Source organism: Elaeis guineensis, chromosome 7, assembly GCF_000442705.2.
Source record: "Elaeis guineensis isolate ETL-2024a chromosome 7, EG11, whole genome shotgun sequence".
Classification (NCBI taxonomy): domain Eukaryota; kingdom Viridiplantae; phylum Streptophyta; class Magnoliopsida; order Arecales; family Arecaceae; genus Elaeis; species Elaeis guineensis.
In genome coordinates this window covers 102,662,022-102,683,703 of record NC_025999.2, presented here as the reverse complement: position 1 = coordinate 102,683,703, position 21,682 = coordinate 102,662,022, and the positions used below count along the sequence as shown (strand labels likewise).

At 35.3% G+C, this 21,682-nt stretch overlaps 1 protein-coding gene and 1 pseudogene across 4 annotated transcripts; both read right to left on the bottom strand.

Moving 5' to 3' along the window:
- Positions 1–412: 412 nt before the first annotated feature.
- Positions 413–5,923, bottom strand: LOC105048041 (probable LRR receptor-like serine/threonine-protein kinase At1g14390; annotated as a pseudogene).
- A 4,370-nt stretch (positions 5,924–10,293) lies between these two features.
- LOC105047919 (small GTPase LIP1) lies at positions 10,294–20,417 on the bottom strand. 4 transcript variants are annotated; one of them, XR_832534.4, is made up of 8 exons: positions 19,761–20,417; positions 18,773–18,864; positions 18,546–18,687; positions 15,758–16,062; positions 13,909–13,962; positions 13,673–13,803; positions 10,947–11,026; positions 10,716–10,854 (listed from the first exon to the last, which is right to left on the bottom strand). XR_832534.4 is itself a non-coding variant. In XM_010927052.4 (7 exons), the coding sequence occupies exons 1-7, from the start codon at positions 19,855–19,857 to the stop codon at positions 10,662–10,664; spliced, it is 1,017 nt and encodes a 338-aa protein (XP_010925354.1). In that variant the 5' UTR covers positions 19,858–20,417; the 3' UTR covers positions 10,294–10,661. The 4 variants fall into 4 exon arrangements, 2 of the variants coding, with proteins under 2 accessions (XP_010925354.1, XP_010925355.1); XR_832533.4 differs by having other exon boundaries at positions 10,720–10,857; XM_010927052.4 differs by lacking the exon at positions 10,947–11,026 and having other exon boundaries at positions 10,294–10,857.
- Positions 20,418–21,682: the final 1,265 nt, after the last annotated feature.

Below are 21,682 nucleotides of genomic sequence, written 5' to 3'. Positions count from 1 at the left end.
CTGGGACCGATCTGAGCTTTGGGTGCCCGAAGACTAGTACTCGTACAGACGTTCTATGCTTTAGATATTTCTGTATCCCTCTCGTCTTCAAGCTTGTATCCCAGGCTCTGTGGTTAGACTATGAGTGGCTATCTCGTAGCACTTACTGTCTAACCCATAGCACTTCTGAAGACGAGATAGGGAAATGTTTTGAATGCTGTTGATGGATGCGGTTGCAGGGCCAATGGACAGGTTTAAAATTTTGATCACGTCTTCCAAATATTTAACTTATGGCTTCTATAAGTTGCAATTACAAATATACAAATAGCAACTACCCTGACCTAAACTGGAAGCAAGTTTATCACAGATTGAAAGTACAATCAGACTAAAACGAGTATAGCTGAAAAAAATTGAAGAACGTGCACCTCCAGAGCTAGGATTCGGTACTGAGGCTGTCGCTGCTGGCCCATCCATCCTGGACTTGCATTCGAATACTGCAAGCGCCAAAGAACATCATCGACCGAGGGACGCATGTTGGGTTCTTTTGATACACAATTCAGGGTTATTTCAACTGCTGTTCTCAAGGAGTCAAGGGCAAAGGTGCCGGAAAGGGCAGGGTCGGTCATCCCTTTCAGCTTTGCCTCGTCATCAGTCAAGCTTTTCTGGAGCTGCATAACCAAGTAGGCACTTCTAATGTTATTAATGCTATTGTTTTTCTTTTGGTAGTAATTGTTGTTAAATTTTATTTATCGCAAAGGTCAGCTCTAACTTCAACATCATAACTGCGGTGACTGTCGCTCTGCTTTGCTTATTTTTATTTATTTATTATTTTTTTTAAAAATAAAAATCTGAGGCTCCACAAGTTCACTATTCAGAGAAATCTCCCTACCCTACCTATATTTGTCGAAGATGATGCTTATGCAAAAGGAAATGCTCCTGATATGAAATGCATGAAATTTATTCTTTTTTAAAATCCAAAATAAAATGCTAAAAAATGCTCAATACATCTGTTTGGTGAGTAAACATGTGCCTTATGAAATGGAGGGGGGAAGCCATGTTAGTACGCTAACAATTGTATGCTCAATGTTATAATGACACCAAAGATGGGAGCCAAATACCTGAACTTTCAGATAATCCAATTCGCTTTGGGATTCTGCAGGTTTTCCTGTAATAATTTCTACAAGAATCACTCCCAGCTGATAAATATCTTCTTTTTCTCCGTGACCTAAACTGCAGATACTGTGAGAAGGGGAGAAAAAAAAATTTAAATTGATTAGATTTTTTATGACCGTAACCAGCTCACTAACCTCCTTCAAGAGAGATTATATCTTATATGGCATGCACCAAGTAGCTAAGCACGTTGATAATCATTGCCATTTTTTCTTTCAGCGTGCACCAAGATGAGATTTGATGAATGAGGTCCATAGAAATGAGCGCTAAATCATTTTCTCATCAAGCGGGAAAGTAAACTTTTTAATTCATCTAATATACCCTTAACTTTTTAATAATAATAATAATAATAATAATAATAATAATAATAATATAATATATATTAATATAAGATGTTAATATAATATTATAATATAAAAATATAATATAATCTATAATAGTAAATATAATATTTATATAATGTATTATAATAATAGACTAATAATATACTATAATAATATAGTATAATATATTATATATAAATATTTATAATATGTTATACTATATTATTATATATAATAATATAATTAATATATATTATACTATAATAATATATAATAATAAAATAATATAATATACTAATATTTTATATAATAATAGAATATAATATTATACTGTAATATAATGTAATATATATTAATATTTATATAATAAAGAGTATTATGAAAAATATGGATAGATCATGATAACTTATCCAGAAAAATAGTAATACAAAAGAATATGGATAACAGATTTTCGAATCATTTTTTTATGTACAAAAAAAATATGGATAAATTATTTTTCTGTCTAAATATTATCTGAAAAGAACAGACCCCATGGGCAAGCCTTTACAAGGGGTGCCAACCAGCTACCTGCTGTTGGCAACTTTTCTACAAACTCATCAGATTGTTTTGGATTGGAGAATGGGTTTTCTTTTTTTTTTTCCTTCTTTAACTTTTTCCTCTTGTATTTCCCTTGCAGGGTATGGATATTGGACAGTGGTCGGTAGTCATACAATCAAACTAATTTCGTCAATTAAATTGTCTGCTTGCAATTATACAGATAAGACATGTTACCTGCCATGATCGTTATCTTTCACTGTGCTGAAAGGGCTTTCAGAACCTAGCTGATAGAACCAAGACAGAGATATAGCTATGAACCAAATATCGAACACTAAAACCTTTGTTTTTCAAACAAGTTTGAACTTTCCTTATTCTTTTTCTTCAGCAGCCCTGGAAGATTATAATTGCTAATTTTTGCAGTAAGAGTTTGGTCCAACAAAATATTTTCTATGTCGAGATCATTTCCAACAACACCAGGAAAGGTTACCGTATGCAAGAACTGAATTCCCCTTGCAACCGGAATAACAGCTGCTCCTTTCTGTGGCCACTTCAGCATCTCACGCTTTCGCCATTCTGACAAGTTGGAGAAACAAAAACAAAAAAAAAATCAGGCAAAAGTTACTCATCTCATCTGGTCTCAGGGGCATGTTGGCCTTTCGATTACCAGTAAGATGATTCCTTAAAGTTCCATTAGAAACATGCTCAAAGACAAGACAGACAGTACTTAATGTGTCAGCACCATCCTGGCCGGTAACAATGCAATGCCCCAAGATGCTGACCAAATGAGGATGCCTGAGTTTTGAAATGACATCCATGTACTTTAGCAGGCTCTGAGGAGAATGCTTTGGTTTCAACTTCAAACATCTCACCACAACTATAGAGCCATCCTGAAGCCAACCCTTGTAGAACTAAGAAAGCAGGAAAGATATTCCAAATTAAAGGAGGACCAACAAACTTGGTATCTTTTTTTTAAGTAAAAACGAGCGTCCCAGCCAAAAAGAAGCACAGCTGCACCAAAAAGCAGAAAGATGTTCCTGTCCACCATTACAGCAATTTGTAGCATTCAAAAGAAAATTGAGAAAAGATCGAGAGAGCAGCCGGTAGTTTCGATCGGAGAGAAATGATTCAAGAAGAGATCTGGAGCTCTGACTGGAAAGCTCATCATGAAATCGATATGAAATGTTTTAGAAACGGATAGGCAAACACAGGTTTGTATACACTGTAGAAGGGTATCCTTATAGCTAATTGCTCACGTTCAGACATTTGTAAACGGAGACTGGCAAGTCTAAGTAGGTGATCCAAATAGTTTGGTGGGGTTGAATGGTTTATAATCATGGTGAAGACGGAAAATGCCTACTTAGCCAAACACCCTGTTCTCTTGATGCCAAAGCAATGCAAGGATACTTATCTCTACCTTTCAAATGATTTTAGTTATTTTTCTAATGGATAACAAAAAATTATGAGATCGTGCAGAATGGCAAAACTAACTAGAGGTGTCAGACTGTTTAAAGAAACTTAAAAGACTTTTAGTCAAACTTCTGAAGATCTTAGGCTACATTCTTAAATTAAAGGAAACATCCTTAAAGATCGAATTTGAACAGTCAAGGAAAAAGAGAATGCCCTTATATCAACTTTGGTTCGGATCTAGATATATTCACGAGGCAAAATCTGAATCAACTCCAAACATAATATCTAGACTGGTTTTAGACTGTAAAGAGGATTAGTACGGGAGATCAAGATTGCCATATGCTTGAATAAGCTAAAAATTTCATCTCATGAAGCAAAACAATTCTAGATATCCACTCCATACCTGTCCTCGCGGACCATCCGCAACTAAATTTGATGGGTCAAAAGTATTGGTTGCTTCTTCGAGTTCCTCCACGATAGATTGTCAGCCCAAGTGTTGCTCGAGACATGTACCTTATTAAAGGAAGAATTCGGTTCAATGAAGAGTTTCAGAAAGATTCGAGCCATCCAAGAGGAATTTAAAAAAAAAAAAAAATGGTGCTCAAGTCAACATATGAAATTCAGAATTTCTACTTTCTTTTTTCTAAAGTAATTTCATCATATCTTACATCAGGATAGATACCAAATAGTACCAGAATTGATTAAAGAGCAAGTATTCTCACTTGTATCGGCAGTTCTTGAAGAGACTTGAATCGAATTTTCTCCAGCAACGGGTTTCTGAACCTTGCTGCTCTCTGGATTCGCCGACCTTTCCCTCCTCAAAACCAAGAAAGCTAATGGACCCAACAGTACTGCACGACCCACCACACCCCCAGCAATGCCGGATATAAGGTCTAACTTGCTCTTTGATCTGCTCTTCTTATAAGCAGGAGGCAGAACGGCAGCCAGCGCCCCCTCGTCGCAATAAGAACTCGAGTGCTGGCTCCTTAAATCCCCTGAAGTCATTCGGTCACCGGAATTCAGCAACACCAGGCTGGAAGAAGAATTGGAACGAATGCACGAAGGCAGTCCTCCGCTCACCACCGCAAGATAGGTTCGCCGGAAGTTGCCCGGTCAGCTGGTTTCTGGACAGGTCCAAGTACCGAATGGATGGTAGTGAAAACAAGAATGGCGGAATCGAACCTGGGAACTGATTGGAAGCCAAATCCAGCTTCTGCAGCTGATGGCATTCTGCCAGACCCTGTGGAATTCTGCTGTCAAAACTGTTATTTTTAAGGACTGGACTCACGAGACTCTTGCCAAGAGACGGGAAGTCGGGCCCGAGGCGGTTGCCTCCCAAGTCCAACTCGGTGAAAGCAGATAAGGATCGGAGGTCGGGAACTGCTGCATTGAAGGAATTCCCTGCCAAAACGAGATTTTGGAGGCTCGACATCCTGGAGATCTCCAGAGGGATCGCGCCGTAGAAGTGATTGGAGGTCAAGTTGAGGAGTGCGAGGGAGGAGAGGCGATCCAGCTTGCCGGACAGAGGACCCCAGATGCCGAGGGAGAGGACGGTCAGGCTGCGGAGCCTGGATAGGGTAGTGAAGAGGGAATCGAAGGAGAAGGTGGAAGACAGGGCGGTTTGGCGGTCGCCGGAGCGGGTGAGGAAGAGGGAGGGAGCAGAGGTCGGTGTGGTTGGTCCAGGCGGCGAGGATGGAGGGGAACTGCAGGAGGCGCTGGAGATGGAGGAGGAGGGTCTTGGTCTGGGAGGAGGAGAGCTGTTGGGCAGCGGAGGCTGTGAGCAACAAGCAGAGGACGACGAGGACTGAGAGCTCGATAGATTTTGGGTCTGCAAAACATAATAAGGTCGCCATTTTTATTGGCGAATCGAGTGATGTTGGTGGTGTAAATGGGGAATGGGAGAATGAGGGTGGACAAGAATCTTGAGAAGGGGCCATTTTTTGACAGCACGAGCTGGCTCAGTGAAGCGAGAGACGAAGAAGAAGAAGAAGGGGAGGAGGCAACGGCTAGTGGGAGGGGCGCTTTTTTCTTTTAAAAAAATATATTAAACCAATCTACAATAAAAATATTCATACATATCAGAAAATAAAATAAATAACAACCGGGAAAGAATATCTATCACAGTCATCCATTTAGCTTCTCCATCTCTCTATATGCATGTTTCACATCAAAAGATTAAAAAATTGTGGCCATTCTTCAACAATTTCGATACGAAGGGTGTATATTTTGAAGTAGTGAACTTGAAAGCCACTTAATAACCTTCTAGGAAGATAATACACGAAACCTTCAAATTTAAAAAAAAAAAAAAATTTGCCTACCGAGAACTCCAAGTTACATGCTGGAGTGAGTGGAATGACTATAACAACTCTGTCCATCATCTTACTATTCATTCCTTTATTACTCGGACGAACAGCGTGGAGTGGGATTGAAATGACCAACAGAACGGATTGCGTGGAATCATAAACCTCTTTCGCAGCGCACTGCACGTCTAACGGTGCATAATTCATTAGGTGTCTTAATAAACCTTTGTTAATTAAACTATTAGAAAGCCTCTTGATTTAGAGAGAGAGGTAGAGAATGGGCCCAACTCATGGAGTTGCAACGATTTAATGACGCTCAAAATTTAATAATAGTGCCTGTTCATGAGTAATGTACCAGCCAGGAAAAAAAAAAAAAAAACAGAGAGAGAGAATATATGATTAACCGGCACTTTTGGAATTTTTAATAAACGCCGATATCCTTGGCTTAGAGAATCTCTTGGTCGTACGAACCACTTGTGAGAGATAGTTTACAGGTGGAGTCCGAACCAAGTTTTTCCGTCATCCAGTCAACATATCAAATAATAACCCCATCGACGTCTGACTAAAGTTGAGTCTCAGCCATGAGACCATCGAATGAGATTAGTTCTTACGAACGTAGTCTTGGTATCATGGGAGTTGTTCGTGTGGGAGGAAACGCGCCCAATCATCCCCAACCCCCAGAGGCTGCTCGATGTTCTCACAGCAATGCCGTACCACTGTATAGTTTTCTTTTCGAAGAAACCATTACGTAACTTTGAACCTGGAGTTAATAGGTCTAGGTTTACCACGAGGGAACGCGAGGTTATTCAATTGAGGCGGATGTAGCTTCTCAAAAAAAAAAAATCAAAATTAGAATATTTAAATCGAAGATCCATATATTTAATCACAATCTGTATCGCTAAAAATATATAGAAATAAAAAATCACATACTTTGGTCGGATCTAATAATTAAAATAATATGGGAGCATATTTTGCTATAATCTAAGTACTAAAATTTATTGATTTTAAAAGTTTTGTATCTGTTCTAACATATCTGAATTACAACAGGTAAAGTGGATTCTTTTAATATTTTGTCACACATATAATGGAAACCATCCATTTTTTTCGTAGTTAAAAATACTCTTTCTTCTATGAAACATTATCTTTATCAATCTTGTACACCATCCACCTGAGAGAGAGAGAATCGGATGCCTTTTGTTTTAAGGCCTTCCTTGCAACTTCCTGGTGTTGAACACTGAGATTAGACCCTACATCCCCAAGCCCACCATGCAAATATTTCAATATATGATAATTGTGTGAAAATAGATTGATGTGGGTAAGCGTACGAAGGAATACTTGAATTCTTTGCCCAAAAAAAAAAAAAAAAGGGGGAATACTTGAACTGTGATCTACACCCCAATCCTTAATAATTAGTTAAAGTCGCACTCCCGAGATCCGCTCTAGAATTATTGGAGTTGGTGGGAGGGTGTGATCGAGTTAAAGCCATTTGTTTCTTTCCTTTTTCTCTACGAATCATGTTAATTGTGCCCATCGTGGTCCTGAACGCTAGTTGATGTCGGCGGGGATGTTCTACTAAAATTTACTAAGTTGCCATGATGTGGGATCTCACGACCAGAAAATTTTCTCAGATACTCTCTTGTGTGGCATTGTAGTTTCATCAACCCCATCATTCTCCTCTCTCTTAATTAAATTTCACTGGCTTTGTTCGTTCCTCCTCCTCCTTTTTTTTTGTCGATAATTATTGTACATATTTCTTCTACTACGTTATTCCATCTTCCTTTTTCCGACACTCAAATTCATGTTGCAGCTGAAGTTAGCTTTTCTCCCCACTCTCCTTGTGTAGCTCGAATCCCTTGTGGTGCAACTTTGGCACCAAAAAATCCTGAACCCTTGTGGAAAGTCATCACATCATTTATTTTGAATATGGACAGTTCTCATTTAATCGCATTCTATGGTATAAAAGTTGTACCACAGAACATCCATTCAGCTTGTGTGCATCATCAAAATTCTTACATGTACTCCATCTATTTTTCCATATTAATAGAATGAGACATATGACACTTACCCTCTTTTCAAGGGTTATCATACTGGCTCGAAGGTAAAACCGTACATTCACTGAAAGTAGTTGAGAATTTCAAAATTTAAATACTTTTTTATAAAATTTAGTAAAAGGACCGTATTATCCTAATATAAATACGTACAATAAAATTAAAAAATAAAATATCATGGAAGGCAAAAGGAATCAAATCAAAATCATCTCAAATTAGTCCATCAGAATGCTCCATAGTGAAGTAAGCAATCCAATTCATGGCCCTATTCATCATCTAAAATTTAAATGCTTTTGGAATTAACTTGATGCTATATTAGTGCTGTTTTATCAGTAATTCACTATCTTTGATATTAAGCAAGTGTACTGCGCTTTATTTCTGGCAAGTTCGCTTTCAGCGGACGTTAGCAACAAAGATAACAAAATCAATTAACCCACAATACAGGAATATCACATAAAGAAGGATTGGTAGCATTAAGATGACAAGACAAAAAAAGTATCAGATGCTTGCCTAGCTAATCAGGCTCTTTATCTAACCCTAGGATAGTATGTCATTTAGTTTTATATTAATTGCGAAATCCTTTTTGTGGATGGGGTTGAATGGAACGTATTCCCACCACCATGAGGGTTCGCTTCTACGTGCGACGACACCATGACATTGGCTTGACAGCACGACCCAAACTCCAGTGGGCCACATGTGAACTTCCGTCCAAATTTGTAGCTCGATAAATTCTTTGTACACCACCTGCGATGCAGAAAATCCAACTTAAGCGCATCATCTCATCCGATGAGATCGTATAGCCACTATTTTTTAATATATATTTAATATTTAAAATTTTATTTTTTTATTTAAAATTTTAAATAATAAAAATAAATTTTTTTAAAAAAAATTATGATATTTCGTCCCGATATCATGACATCTTATATTGAAATTATGACTTACTGCACACGATGTCATAATTTTTTCACAGGATGTCATAAAATGTAAAGAACATTTTTATCATTGAAAAATTTTATATAAATTTTTCAATGATGAAAATACTCCTATCAAAATTATGATATCCTATGAAAATTTTTGACATCCTGTGCAGAAAATCATAATTTCAATGCAGGATATCATAATATCAACATAAGATATCATAATTTTTTCAGAAAAAAAAAAATATTTTTATCATTTAAAATTTTAAACGAAAAGATAGAACTACAGACATTAAATGTGCGTTAAAAAATAATGGCTATATGATCCAATTGGATGAGGTAGTGTGTTCCACGTCGGATTTTGTACACCGCAGGCTGTGTACAAAAAATTTCACTTTGTAGCTCTCACCCTTAAAAAACTACATCACGTGGCAGTCTCGTAGCATTCAAATGGGTTAAGTGAATTCTAATCCAGATTTACAATATTTTATATCTATTTTTTATAGATAAATATCATAAAAAAATTGATCAACTTTTCATTGACCAACTTATCCATATTCACATACTTTTGAAAATAGATAAATTATTTTTTTATAAATAATATTTATTTATAAAATTTAAAAAAAAAATTACCCACTTAGAAGGTGACTAAATCATTTTCCCATTAACTAAGAAAATAATCCTTTTAATTCATTCTTAATATACCCTTAACCATAATATAATATAATATAATATAATATAATATAACATAATAGAATAATATAACAATATAATATAACATAATATGTTATAATAAAATAATATAATATATAGTAATAAAATATATTATATTATATATTTATATAATATTATAATAATAATATAGTATAATATATTTTAACATACAATAATATATTATGAAAATATAATAATATATGACAATATAATAATATAATATATTATATATTAATATCTATAATATATTATACTATATTATTATATATAATAACATTATATAATATATATTATATTATATTAATGTAAGATAATAATATAATGTAATATTATAATATACTAATATAACAATATAATATAATATAATATGTTATAATAAAATAATATAATAAATAGTAATAAAATATATTATATTATATATTTATATAATAATAATAATAATAATAATAATAATAATAATAATAATAATAATATGGTATAATATATTATATTATTATATTGCTATAATAATATTATATTATTATATATTATTATATTATATTATAATAGTACCATATAGTATGTATGGTGAAACCTTCTTGTTCTTCAAATTCTTTATAAGAGATTTTGGCAGCAAAGATTTAGTGCTTTCAGTTTAAATGAAAATAAAGGCTAGAGCTGGCAGAACTTCCACACAAATCCTTTCACCAGCATCATCCACCATGCAGTTTCTCTTGCACAGAAACAGAGATACAAAAAACAACAATACTAAATAGGCCTGAGTGGAAAATCCAGAGGGAGAGAGAATCCCGTCACAAAAAAGCTCAAAAAAGAAATCAACTATTCAAACTAAAAAATTGCATAAACAATATTTTGTTTTACCGGTATGTTGGCTCTGGAAACAAAAGGCAACAACAGATGATAGAACATGGATCAAGTTATTTTTCTTCTTTAATATGAATTAAAAGTATATTTCTTTTCTTCGTACAAACAGCCAAGTTTTTACACTGCAAGAATATATGTAAAAGAATCACTGGCAATCTCCACAAGATAGATCTAAAGATCAAATATACAGGCAGCATAGCTAGGGCCATGGTGAAATTCACACAGACCGTGCAGCTCAACTCCAAACTAGAGAACACGTCCCAAGCAGTTTTACCAAATGCAACAGTCAATCCCACTACACCTTAAGCAGCTGCTGAAATTGCTTCCTAGTATTTATAAGTTCATGCAGTATGCAGCGTGCCTTCTTTTTATACTGAAGATAATTGTTGGTTGAATTTATAGTCAGACATTGATATCAGCTCGGCTTGATCTGGTGCCAACCATGTCAGGCAAACTAGATGCTGAAAATCTCTGGAAGCTGTAACTCTCAGATGTAGACATTGGCTGCTGCGGATAGAGTGTGGGAGGTGGTGTTAGGTTTCTTTGAGTAGGGACAGGAGGAAGCGCATTGTACTTGTGACTCTCACCACTTAAGCTGCTAGAAACATGAAGAAATATGATCAAAAACTTCAACCAGAAAAAAAAAAAAAAGAAATAATAAGAATTTCAATATCGAACAGGAACAACCATGTGGTATAGGCGTCATGTGAGATCAGGCTGCCCCACAAGCACCCCATAATTATTGAGGCACATACTTTAAGTAATAGCTGCCACATATCAAGATTCCAAAATTTAGGATGCATAAATATGATTATCTAGGTCATGTATTTGCACGAGCTGTCCAGACATGACCAAAATATAAAGGGGTAATCAACAGCTGGTCCTTTGTTTGACCGCTACTTTACACTTAATGTCATTATGCCTTCAAACCTATTGACTGAATTTCACTCATGCCCCTCAATTTCAATGACTATTTAACGTTTAATCTTCATCCTGTACAAACTTGCAGATAACTCTGCAGAACAGATATAAGTACGGAAGCAAGCGTGCATCAACAGGCATATAAGGGTGAAAAAAGTTAGAAGATCCTCCAAGATACTACAAGTGGACTGCGTAGTTCTCTGATAGAGAAAAAAACCCGCAGACATAACATTGAAGCCATATAGGATGGAAATTCTAACACCATGATATCCATTTTATTGCATCTTATCCAAGCCAAACAGCAGAATTCATTCTACTCAGTGTCATGTCTATTTTTTTTTGGGTGATCGTGTTATGTCTATTTTTGACCGAACACAAGAACAAGTTGGACGTATATATGTAACTAGTAAAGAATTCCCCTTGAAGTAATTGATAGCATGCACAAATAACATCCTATTGCGGAGATAAAGATATGATGCACACATTTTGACAAATTCCCATGACTGACAGTAACCACAATAGTAGCAGCTAAACAATCCACATTAGGAATAAATGGCTTCATGCTTGTGCTCTTAACCATTATCGACTTGTAAATAACTATCAACAGAAAATGGATAATAAATAGTACATTAGTATCAACCATCATATATACCCAATAAAACCAATACATACCATATGATAATATATTTACCATCCAATATAAAAATACATATAATATGATACCAATATACAGCACAATAGTTGGTGCTGGCACAGTCAAGGTGACACCAACTACCATATGTTTCAGTACAGTATCATACCAAGAGGCATATGAAGCATGAACCTGACGCCAATAGGTAGTTAAAGGCTATGCAGACAACCAGGAGGCGGTACTTGAGTCCTTGACTTTCAACAATTCCAGTAATACTGTTTGAGTTTTAAAGGTTCAATGAAAAGAATATATAAAAGTTTTAAAATTTAAAATGCTAAAATATTTAAAATAAAAAAAATAAAATATAATAAGTCAAGAAATATATAAGACCTTATTATAGAGTACATGTATTACTTTAGTTCATAATTTTGTGTGTATATTTTCCATTGTAGCTGTTACTTAATGAAATAAAAAAATTAAAACAAAAATGTTAAAATGCACGTTTCATATCATTTGGTTGTGGTATATCCTTTGATTGTGGATAATAATATAAAAATATTTGAAAAATAATCTATAGATACCAACCTAAAGAAATTAAAAATTAATAATAATTAAGTATGCATATGAAAAATTGCAAGATTTTCTCTTTAAGTTCAAAAATTGATGGGATCCAAAACATTTGTGCCTAAAGATGATTTATCAGCATAATGTATAGGAGATCGATTAGAAAATACACTATGATCTATCTACATGAAAAATAGGGGGAAAAAATTTAGGGAATAGAATTTAATTTCCTGGGTCTTTCAACTTGACACCTTTAAAGAAGAACTTTATCTCATATCTCACAAATCACTACTCATGAGGGCCAGTCTACTCAAAACACTCTCTCTTTTCCCCCAAAAAAATCTCTAGGAAACTTTCAAAGTCTCTAAAGCTTTGAAGTTTGAATAAAAAACAGACATCTAACACACTTCTAATCTTGTTAAAACTTACAAGATCCAAGATCATTGTTTTTCAAATGCTTTCAGAATTCAGATAGTTAAATAGGCAAGCATAAAAAGACACAAAAAGCTTATATATACATAGCTATGGCCATATAACTTAGTTTTTCCAAAATCACCATGATCTTGTGCTTGAATCGGTTCTGGGCAAAATAAAAAGTTCCATTTTTGATGGAGTATGGATGAAACTAAAAACCATTCTTGAAGTATTCCACTTGCTAATTGTCCACACCACCATCAAAAATTATGCCCATAAAGGGACCTGCCACCAGAGCATGCGAAAATTCTCAATTTAGATCACTTATGGACTCAGATGATCTGGTAGAGGGATTTTTCTACTTGCATTTCTTATACAGTCATTCGTTTATACATTTCTCTGTACTTACTGAATTGATATTTATTTCACTTTTGTTCTTACTAAATGATATTTGTTTCACTTTTGCCATGGAACCGCCACCTACTCTTTCTGCAGACAAACTGCCATCTACTTGATTCACCTTAAACCTTATGGATATTGTCGCATAGCTTATGCTCTTACACCTGGTCTTATAATTTACTCATCAAGGCCAAACATTCAGTAGGTTGACAGTTGACATGACTTCCAGATGCCGACTTGCATTTTAGAGAGCTTATTTTTCTCTTTCAAAGTAGGGAAGCCGATGCTATAAGCACCTGAATGTTACAGATCCAGATTGGTTGAGATACAAATTAAACAAAATCAAAGGCAAAAATAGGGATGATTGATGTAACAAAGGGATGAAAAAAATAAAGTAGCTCTAAGTAAATTAATGCACAGAAGAGAATAAGGAAAGAAATGAGTCAGTGAAGGTAAGATAACAAAAAAGTTAAAAAGAGCATACCTTAATTTCTTTTGAAATTGATCATCATCAGTGGAGATCTCATCCAAACGTTGGATGGAATTCTGTATGGGAGCTACAGCCCATGGGTTTGATGCTGGTAGTTCATCAGAAAAATATCTTCTCCTGATTAACTGAATAAATGCATGTCACTAAAATTAAACAACTACACTAGATCACCACCAAACATATAACAGTAGTAAAGTTCCGCATGATGAAACAAGAGCACTGATACATACCATGCGAAAAAACTTAATCAAAGCTTCTTTGTCATATCTAGCTTCTTTGGCAGCCTGCAAGTGGTAAACAGAAAATTCAAAAAAAAAAATGCTTAATATAAATAAATAATTTCAAAACCTACACAGTTAAAAATATTAAGTAATGTTCTTAACCAAAAAAAATAACAAAACAACATATATATAATGGTTAGAAAGTAGACTTAGAGCATTGAATGTTCCCTGCTGCGTGCTGCAAATCAAGTAACTAATCTCTCAGCTCACACTCTAAGAGGGTCTGGCTCCTATTAGAATCTAGAAAAGATTTGATTGCTGGAGTATGCACTTAATTTGTAAAAGTATGCATGACAAGATAAAGAACCTAAGATATGACATAATATCTAATGGTAAATAGAAAGTGTAAAAGAAGAAAAATGTACATGGAGAACCAATGAAGTTTGCTACCTGGTTCCACACATGATAATGTGGGTTGGTATTGTGGAAGGTGCTAGAGAGCTGAATTTCCAACATGTATAAGAGGTTGTTGAAAATTTATTGTGTATAACAAAAGCAATATTGTCATAAATATAATACCAGCACAGATCACTATATCTAGGTAATGTTTATCATTTCTTGCTCAGCTTAATAATACAGAACCATCCAGCCAATTTTTTTCTTTGCTATTAATTTATTTTGCAGACTAAATAGCAGTTCTACAATACTATAAATAATCATATGTCCACTACTTTTAACTTGCAATAGTTAGATCTTGTTGTGTTTGGTCTTGTCAGATTTTAAACTGATCCATACAGATCCATTTTAGCTTTGGGATTGGGTTCGTTTAGGATTGGATCATACTATGGACAACCCAAATCCAACATGAAATTGAAATCAATTTCAAAAGTTGGACCAAATCCAACCCAATTCATTAAGAGACATTCTAAAAAAATATCACTTGGTTAAATAGCCAGCATCCTGCAAATAAAAGGGCACGTGGCCTGAGGACAAGCACTAAGTTTGTTGAAAGGTTTATCATTAAGCCACAAAATGTTTTCTAAGAAAACAAATTATTTGAAGAGCATTTAGAATTTGATAACACTAATATGTACCCTTATTCAAAGTAAATTTAGGATCTGGATCTCATCCAACTGAATTCATGATGATGCATTCCCAAATAAAACATTTAGCTAAACTGCCAATAATGTGTAAATCAAGTGAGCACAAAAGGGAAAGCACTAAGTTATTTGAGAAATATGGTATTCCTGCACATAGTGATGGTACAGAAAGGCAACGGCAGCCAAAAAAACAGTATACAGAAGTCTGCATTATATACAGGAAATACCCCTATCAGGAAGAAAGGGTAGCCACTCAAAAACCCAATATATGACAACATAAATAGGTGCAGAAAACCAAAAACCAAACAACACCAAAGAAAAGGAAACAAATTAAACAAAGTCTAGAAACAAAGCCAACTCCATTTTGACAATTCATCTATTAAAATTATGATAGATTTCACAGCATGCATGGCAGCTTTTTGATAAAAGCAGAATTTCTTGATATATTGCACAAACATATATTCACCCAGGTGGTACCTAGTACAAAATACGTTGAAGGCATAACAGGAATAATTCAAGAAGGGCACTACTGAGAATTTTTGATATGCTATAACAGGATATAGATCTATTATGTTCAAAAAGCACCAAAATATCAACACAACTAATTATTATCATGAAAGATCACATGCAACATAGTTGACTTAGATATTGTAGAAAGAATTGTAAAAGTGGTGCATTTCAGTATATCTTAATATAACTGTATCAGCCTAAAATTAAAATATGGAACTTAAAAAGGGCAAAAAAAATGCCGTTCTTACTGTGATGAGGCCTGAATTGCCTGGGAAGCTCTCCGTTAAAGGAAGTTCTTCGCTAGATGGAAGTAGGCCCTGTTTTTCAACCCACTGGCGAGCAGCATCAACAAGGTTTCCACTGCTTCCCCTGATGCCCTCCTTGGCAGCAATATCAGCTTTATTACTGATAACCACATAAGGAACAGGAAGACCTCCAGGCCCACCAGTTCCAACTGGAGCTGAAAACGTTCCGGTTGCTGCAATTTCTGCTGCCCACCGCTGCAAGCTTGTCTTTGTCCTCCTTTGGGAGAGATCATGAACAAATATTACACCTATGGATGAGTGTCGAAAGGGGAGAATGACTACAGTATGTTAATTCTCAATAAACACACTGAAGTAGATTATATTGTTGTTCCCAAAATAAATAAATAAGCAAAATTAAACAACAATCATGACATGCAATGATCAGTTTCCTCACTATTATCATAGATAGGAAGTGGTATTTCCAGAATATTCCCACCAATAACACCATATAGTCATACATCATCAGATTGGGTAACATGCACTCTCCCTATGGTCATGGCTCAACATGAATAAGAAAACTTGCTTATGAGAAAAAAAACTGTTATGATTTCTGTTTTAGAATATGGCCAGACGGTAAACAGAATTTGGGAAAAATAAATCACAAGGCTACTTTCTGTCAAAACATGACTTTTAATTGTTAATAACTGTGAGAAAGAAGCAATATTCTCATGTCTTACAAGTAAACAGGCTTCAAAGTGGACAATCTTAAGATAAATAATCGCCATATAATGCTAAAATAAAAAGATATTCAGATTATGATAATAATTTTATTATCCCCTGGGTTAAACTCAAAATTGAAAATCTAAAGAACATCATAGCTGAATATATCTGTAGATATTCTGATTACTGGCTGCAGGCCTGTAGCAAATGCACAAGATGATGATTACCAGAAGAAATCAAATACCACCCATATGCCAAGATGGATAATCTGCATAAAGGTGTCAACCACTAACACAAGGGCAGTGGATCCATGGCAAGAGACAAGCAACAGGAATAATTTCCAAAGAGGTTGTTAAATAAAGAAGACATGAAAAAGCAAAATGCAAATACAAAAACCAAGCATAGAAGGATAGAGATCAATGACCCATGATTCTAGATCCATTTCCAAACTAAGCCCCCAAATACTCTCACTCACCAAGGATTCATGTACCACATCTACCGCATAAAGCCACATGTTAGCAGTACAGTAATGTACCATACCATGCCAATGATGCCAGGCTATTCTGATTGATCATAGTCACAGGTTTCAAAATGGGAACAATATGGTTAAGCATAAAGATCCAAAATTCAGAAAAAAATGAAGATATGCCAAACATTTAAAAAGAATTCAAACTCTACTAAAAAGTTGAAAATGAAAAAATAAAGAATACAAGAATGAAATGTTTATATTATATTTATGTGACGACAAGCATGCTATGGGTGAGCATAATAAACGGTAACAAAAGACTAACACCTCTGGCAACAATATGTAGCATTGTCAATTTGTATTTATATAAGGTTTCCTGAACTAGACATGAATAATTTTTGAATAAATCATAAACTCTGTCGATAATTATTAAATAATTGTGCACATTTTGATGATTTATTTAAGAAGAGAATTTTATAGAATTATTTGTAAGGGAGAAAAAATGAGAAAAAGTAAATTTTTTTAATAATTTGGAGTTGTGTTATTATGGTTCCAATTATGTGCTCAATCAAGTAGCATGGCTATCGGCACAGAAAAGCAGGCCCGTCCCCATCCATACCAATTCGTGCCAATGCACATGCATCCCTCTCAATATCCAATCCCATCTAAAATTTACAGGAAAGATTCCCTTCTCTCTCCCTCTGTACTTAGAATATTGATCTCCTTAAAATCACTTCCCTTTTATTATGTAATTCATAACTAATAAACTCCTGAAGGTTTCAGATAGCTATGTCACACCCCAATGGTATCTTACACATTGTAGCTATCAGGCCCTAATTTGTCTTATACATCTCTTCTTTTTATTTAGCAATCTTCAGATATCTTCAAATACCATTTTATCAAAAGAAGAGAAGGGAAGATCAATAATGGATCTTGTATGAATAAAAGTAGTCCAATAATGGTCTTGATGATGCTGTCATATGCAGTAGTATTGTCATCAGCCTCCACAACATGTCCATTTGTCCAATATTACATCCGCCCTTAACAAATTCAGCCAGTACAGGCAACAACATCCCTTAGGTAGATATAAACAACAACTTTTTGTGGTTTATTCCATTTCTCCAGTATTCATTTCAGTTTACAGCATATATTGAAGTTGATCAAGTAGGAGATTCAATACATGAAGTGCTTTAAGTGATCTCCCTCACAGCATATGACTGCATTTTGCTTTTAGCTCTACTTTTCTCACATCAGTGGTGAAAAACTATAAACTTTTCATATTTATACTAATATTTTGATATCTATTTTTCATATAAAAACACACCAATATCAAGAAAGCAGAACCCGTCGATATCAATATAACATTCGTGGAAAATTGTTCCTCTAAAAGCCATTATGAGCTCCTTTACCCAGAAAAAAAAAACATTATGAATTCATGAAGTAAAATTTAGTAATATCCTCCTCAAACAGATATCATGTCCTTTACCATATACAGAAAACAAAAAAAAAAAAAAAGGGAATAGAAAACATGTGATCTTGTGGACAAGTTGGACCTATACATAGCTAGACAAGTAAAATAATCTAAAACATGAAAGAATAGCTTACCGTTGATTTGTGTGTAGAAAAGAGATCGGCAATCTTTGTACCGTTCATGTCCTGAGACATCCCAAAGCTCAACAAAGAAGTCCCTTTCTGCATCGCCTTTTATGCTATTAGAAGAGCTGCTAGCACTTCCATAAGTAATATGCTGGATAAGATAAAATTTGATTTTGTGAAAAAACCTTAAGTGAAAGCCACATTCCAATTCGAAAAGAAAAATGTAACAACCTTACCTTAACACTCACTGTACACCCTATTGTTTGAGGTGGCCGAGCAATTGAAGAACTTTTTACAATTAGATGAACTAGAGATGTCTTTCCGACACCTGATAGGATATAAAGAAAATATCAAGCTTTAAGCAATAGGTTCGGCAAACATTCATGAAGCAGACATACATATACATAAGAATAAATACACACAAACAACTTGGATGTATACGTACATGCATGTATTACATGGAACACTCCATATGCTAAAACTAGTTAGCGCAAGCACATTGTATCAAAGATAAAGTGCATGGTTTATTTGGCTATATATAGTTAAGGCCATTCATACTAGAAGAAAACTCTAGGCACCAGCCACTGCATATGTGAAACACTAACCAGGAGAAGGAAAATATTTTAATTTACCAATTTTCTCATACTTTTATGTTCTCGTTACTGCTGATAGTAAACTTAAAACATCTCAAACAAAAATGCTTAATATCTCATATTTTAGACAACGATCTTTCAAGCAACCCTTTTTAGCTGTAGGCTCTTTGCAACACCTGAAGAGAAAATCCATTTTGTGAAACCACTGTTTCACCTCCGAACATGGAATGCTATTGGAGTGCATGTCTGCATCGACAGTCACACGTTAAACGTGATCGTGGTTTTATTAACGCATACAGAATGCGTGTTACCTATAATCGGTTAGATATAAGTCGTCAATGAATTCCAAAAATCAGTTGTGTCGTTAATAGTCAGATACATTTGCAATAAGCAAACCCATTTATATATTATTGGGCTTGCATAATACACAATAAAACCGAACCCAAAATCAAGAAACAAAAATTCTGAAAAACAATCAGTGGTATTCAGTCTAAACAATTCCAAATCAACAGTGGTAAATATTTTTCTGAGTATCTAGTAGGAAGGACTAAAGATCCTCAGTACAGAAACATAAAGAGAGAAAAATCGAATATTCAGCAAGAAAAAAGAGAGATAGGGATCGATTGATTACCAGCGTCTCCGACCACGAGGACCCGGACCTGTCCGCAAGGAGGACCACCGTTCTGCTCTCTGCTGTCCCTCTCCCTTTCCCTTTCCCTCCAAAACATGGCTCCCCCAAATCCCTCAACCACAAGAATCTCCCTCCGGACCCAAGAAACCAAGTCTCTCAGATATCAAAGTCCCCCCCTCAAATCCCAGCGAGGAGCAACGCATTTGAGATGTGCATATCATTGAATACCACACAAAGATCCACTCAATGGGGAAACCAAACCAAGATCCATCTAGAACGCCAAGAATCCGAATCTATACCCGAAGAACAACAAAACCCTTCTGACCAAATCGTCTAAAAACGCATCAGTTGGAAGAACTGATCATGATGCGAGGGTATCTAGCCAAAGCCCCAGTGCAATTCGAATCCCGAATCCAAGTATGTGGGCGTTGATTGGGAGAGAGAAAGGGAAGAATCTAACGTAATAGCTCGCAGAAAACTAGAGGATTGAACTTTTTTCAAATAGAGGAAAGGATAGGAGGAGGAGACGGAGATCCAACAAAATTTGGGAAGAAGGGTGATCTCTCGTATTCGAGATTTCTTTTTAGTTCAAATGTCTAAGATCAGAAGAGGAGGAGGAAAGAAACGGCCTGAAGGGCGAAGGCCGTCGATCTACTCGGGCTTTACATTTTAAACTCGCTCCATCCTTTCTAACTCTAACGGATCTCGTCCACGTGGAGCTGGGGAGGAGCTCGCTTGGGCTAACCCAGGACGAACGAGCGGGTTTTGTCGGTGGATTCCAGCTCATGACAGAAAGTCGCTTCAATTTGGGCCCAACAATCAGTATCGCGCGACACCATCATCTGCAGACTACAGTCTTAATCTCTCAAACTTAATATGATTTTTTTTTTTTTGTCATATAGTTTATCTAAAGCTATATGTCCCACAGAGCCGATGAACTTTAGAATTCAACTACTTACACTTCGGGTCCCTCCCAGTTTTGGTGCAAGGATCCATTTGGAGAAGGCAACGCTCTACCTTCTAAATTTTTTGTTGCCTCGCTATCCCTATCACATAGATATAACCTGCTAGCAAAATAAAAGAAAAATCACTCTTGACATATGCAGCATGGGTATTTTGGTAGGCTTGGAACATATGGACCTTTAGTAATTCTTTTACGATCTTATCACACCTTTCACATAGGCCTTGGGCATTTATTAGAGTAAATGGCTGCCTACATACTGAAACTTCACAGCCCCATGTCGGTATGGAGTCAAGACAGCTATATCTGAATTACATACCTCTCAAATATGGTTGGAAAGTGATTCAGCGACTGTCATATCTTGGTTAACTAATGGTACAATGGTAATGTTCTGTCATATTCTTCGTGTAAAGGATTTATATCAGTGAAAAAACTCAAGAATTTTAAATAAAATTATGTATATTTATAGAAAAGCTAATCAAATTGTAGCTTTTATAGTCAATAAAACCTTAGGAGATTTTGTGTGGTCATCCAAGGGTGTTGTTGATCTTAAATGTTGATATCTATAATAGAGCTAATGCTTTGTTCTTCTCAAAATTTCATTCACTCACTAAATTTTATTTTAACCATAACTCTTTGTAGGCTACTAATCTTCCTATTGCTGTTTTTACTGTTGCATAAGCTGGCTTTTCAATGGTATCTAAGGTGGCAGGAGAATGGGAAACCGGTTCAGCATGTCACATTACAAGGAGGTATTTCTAAATGCCATTATTGCTCCATACTTTGATCTCTGAATGCGATGCAGGTTGCTTTCATAACTGGTATTAAAGGGCCTACTCATTGTAGGAGAAGGTTGGGCAAACACCACCTACTGATGTATCATACACTAAGGATTTCTTGGACATTGTTTATCTTTTCATATACTTTCATCGTGGGGGATCAGCTGATTCTTAATATCGGG

Bases quoted from the DNA above. Each gene is read 5' to 3' on its own strand.
- LOC105047919 (XM_010927052.4), bottom strand. From the start codon at position 19,857: ATGTTTTGGAGGGAAAGGGAAAGGGAGAGGGACAGCAGAGAGCAGAAC. The intron at 16,063-18,545 runs GTAAGCTATTCT...ACTCATCCATAG, and splicing joins TTTCTACACACAAATCAACG to GTGTAATATTTGTTCATGAT. The intron at 13,963-15,757 runs GTAAGAACGGCA...TACCACTTGCAG, and splicing joins GCAATTCAGGCCTCATCACA to GCTGCCAAAGAAGCTAGATA.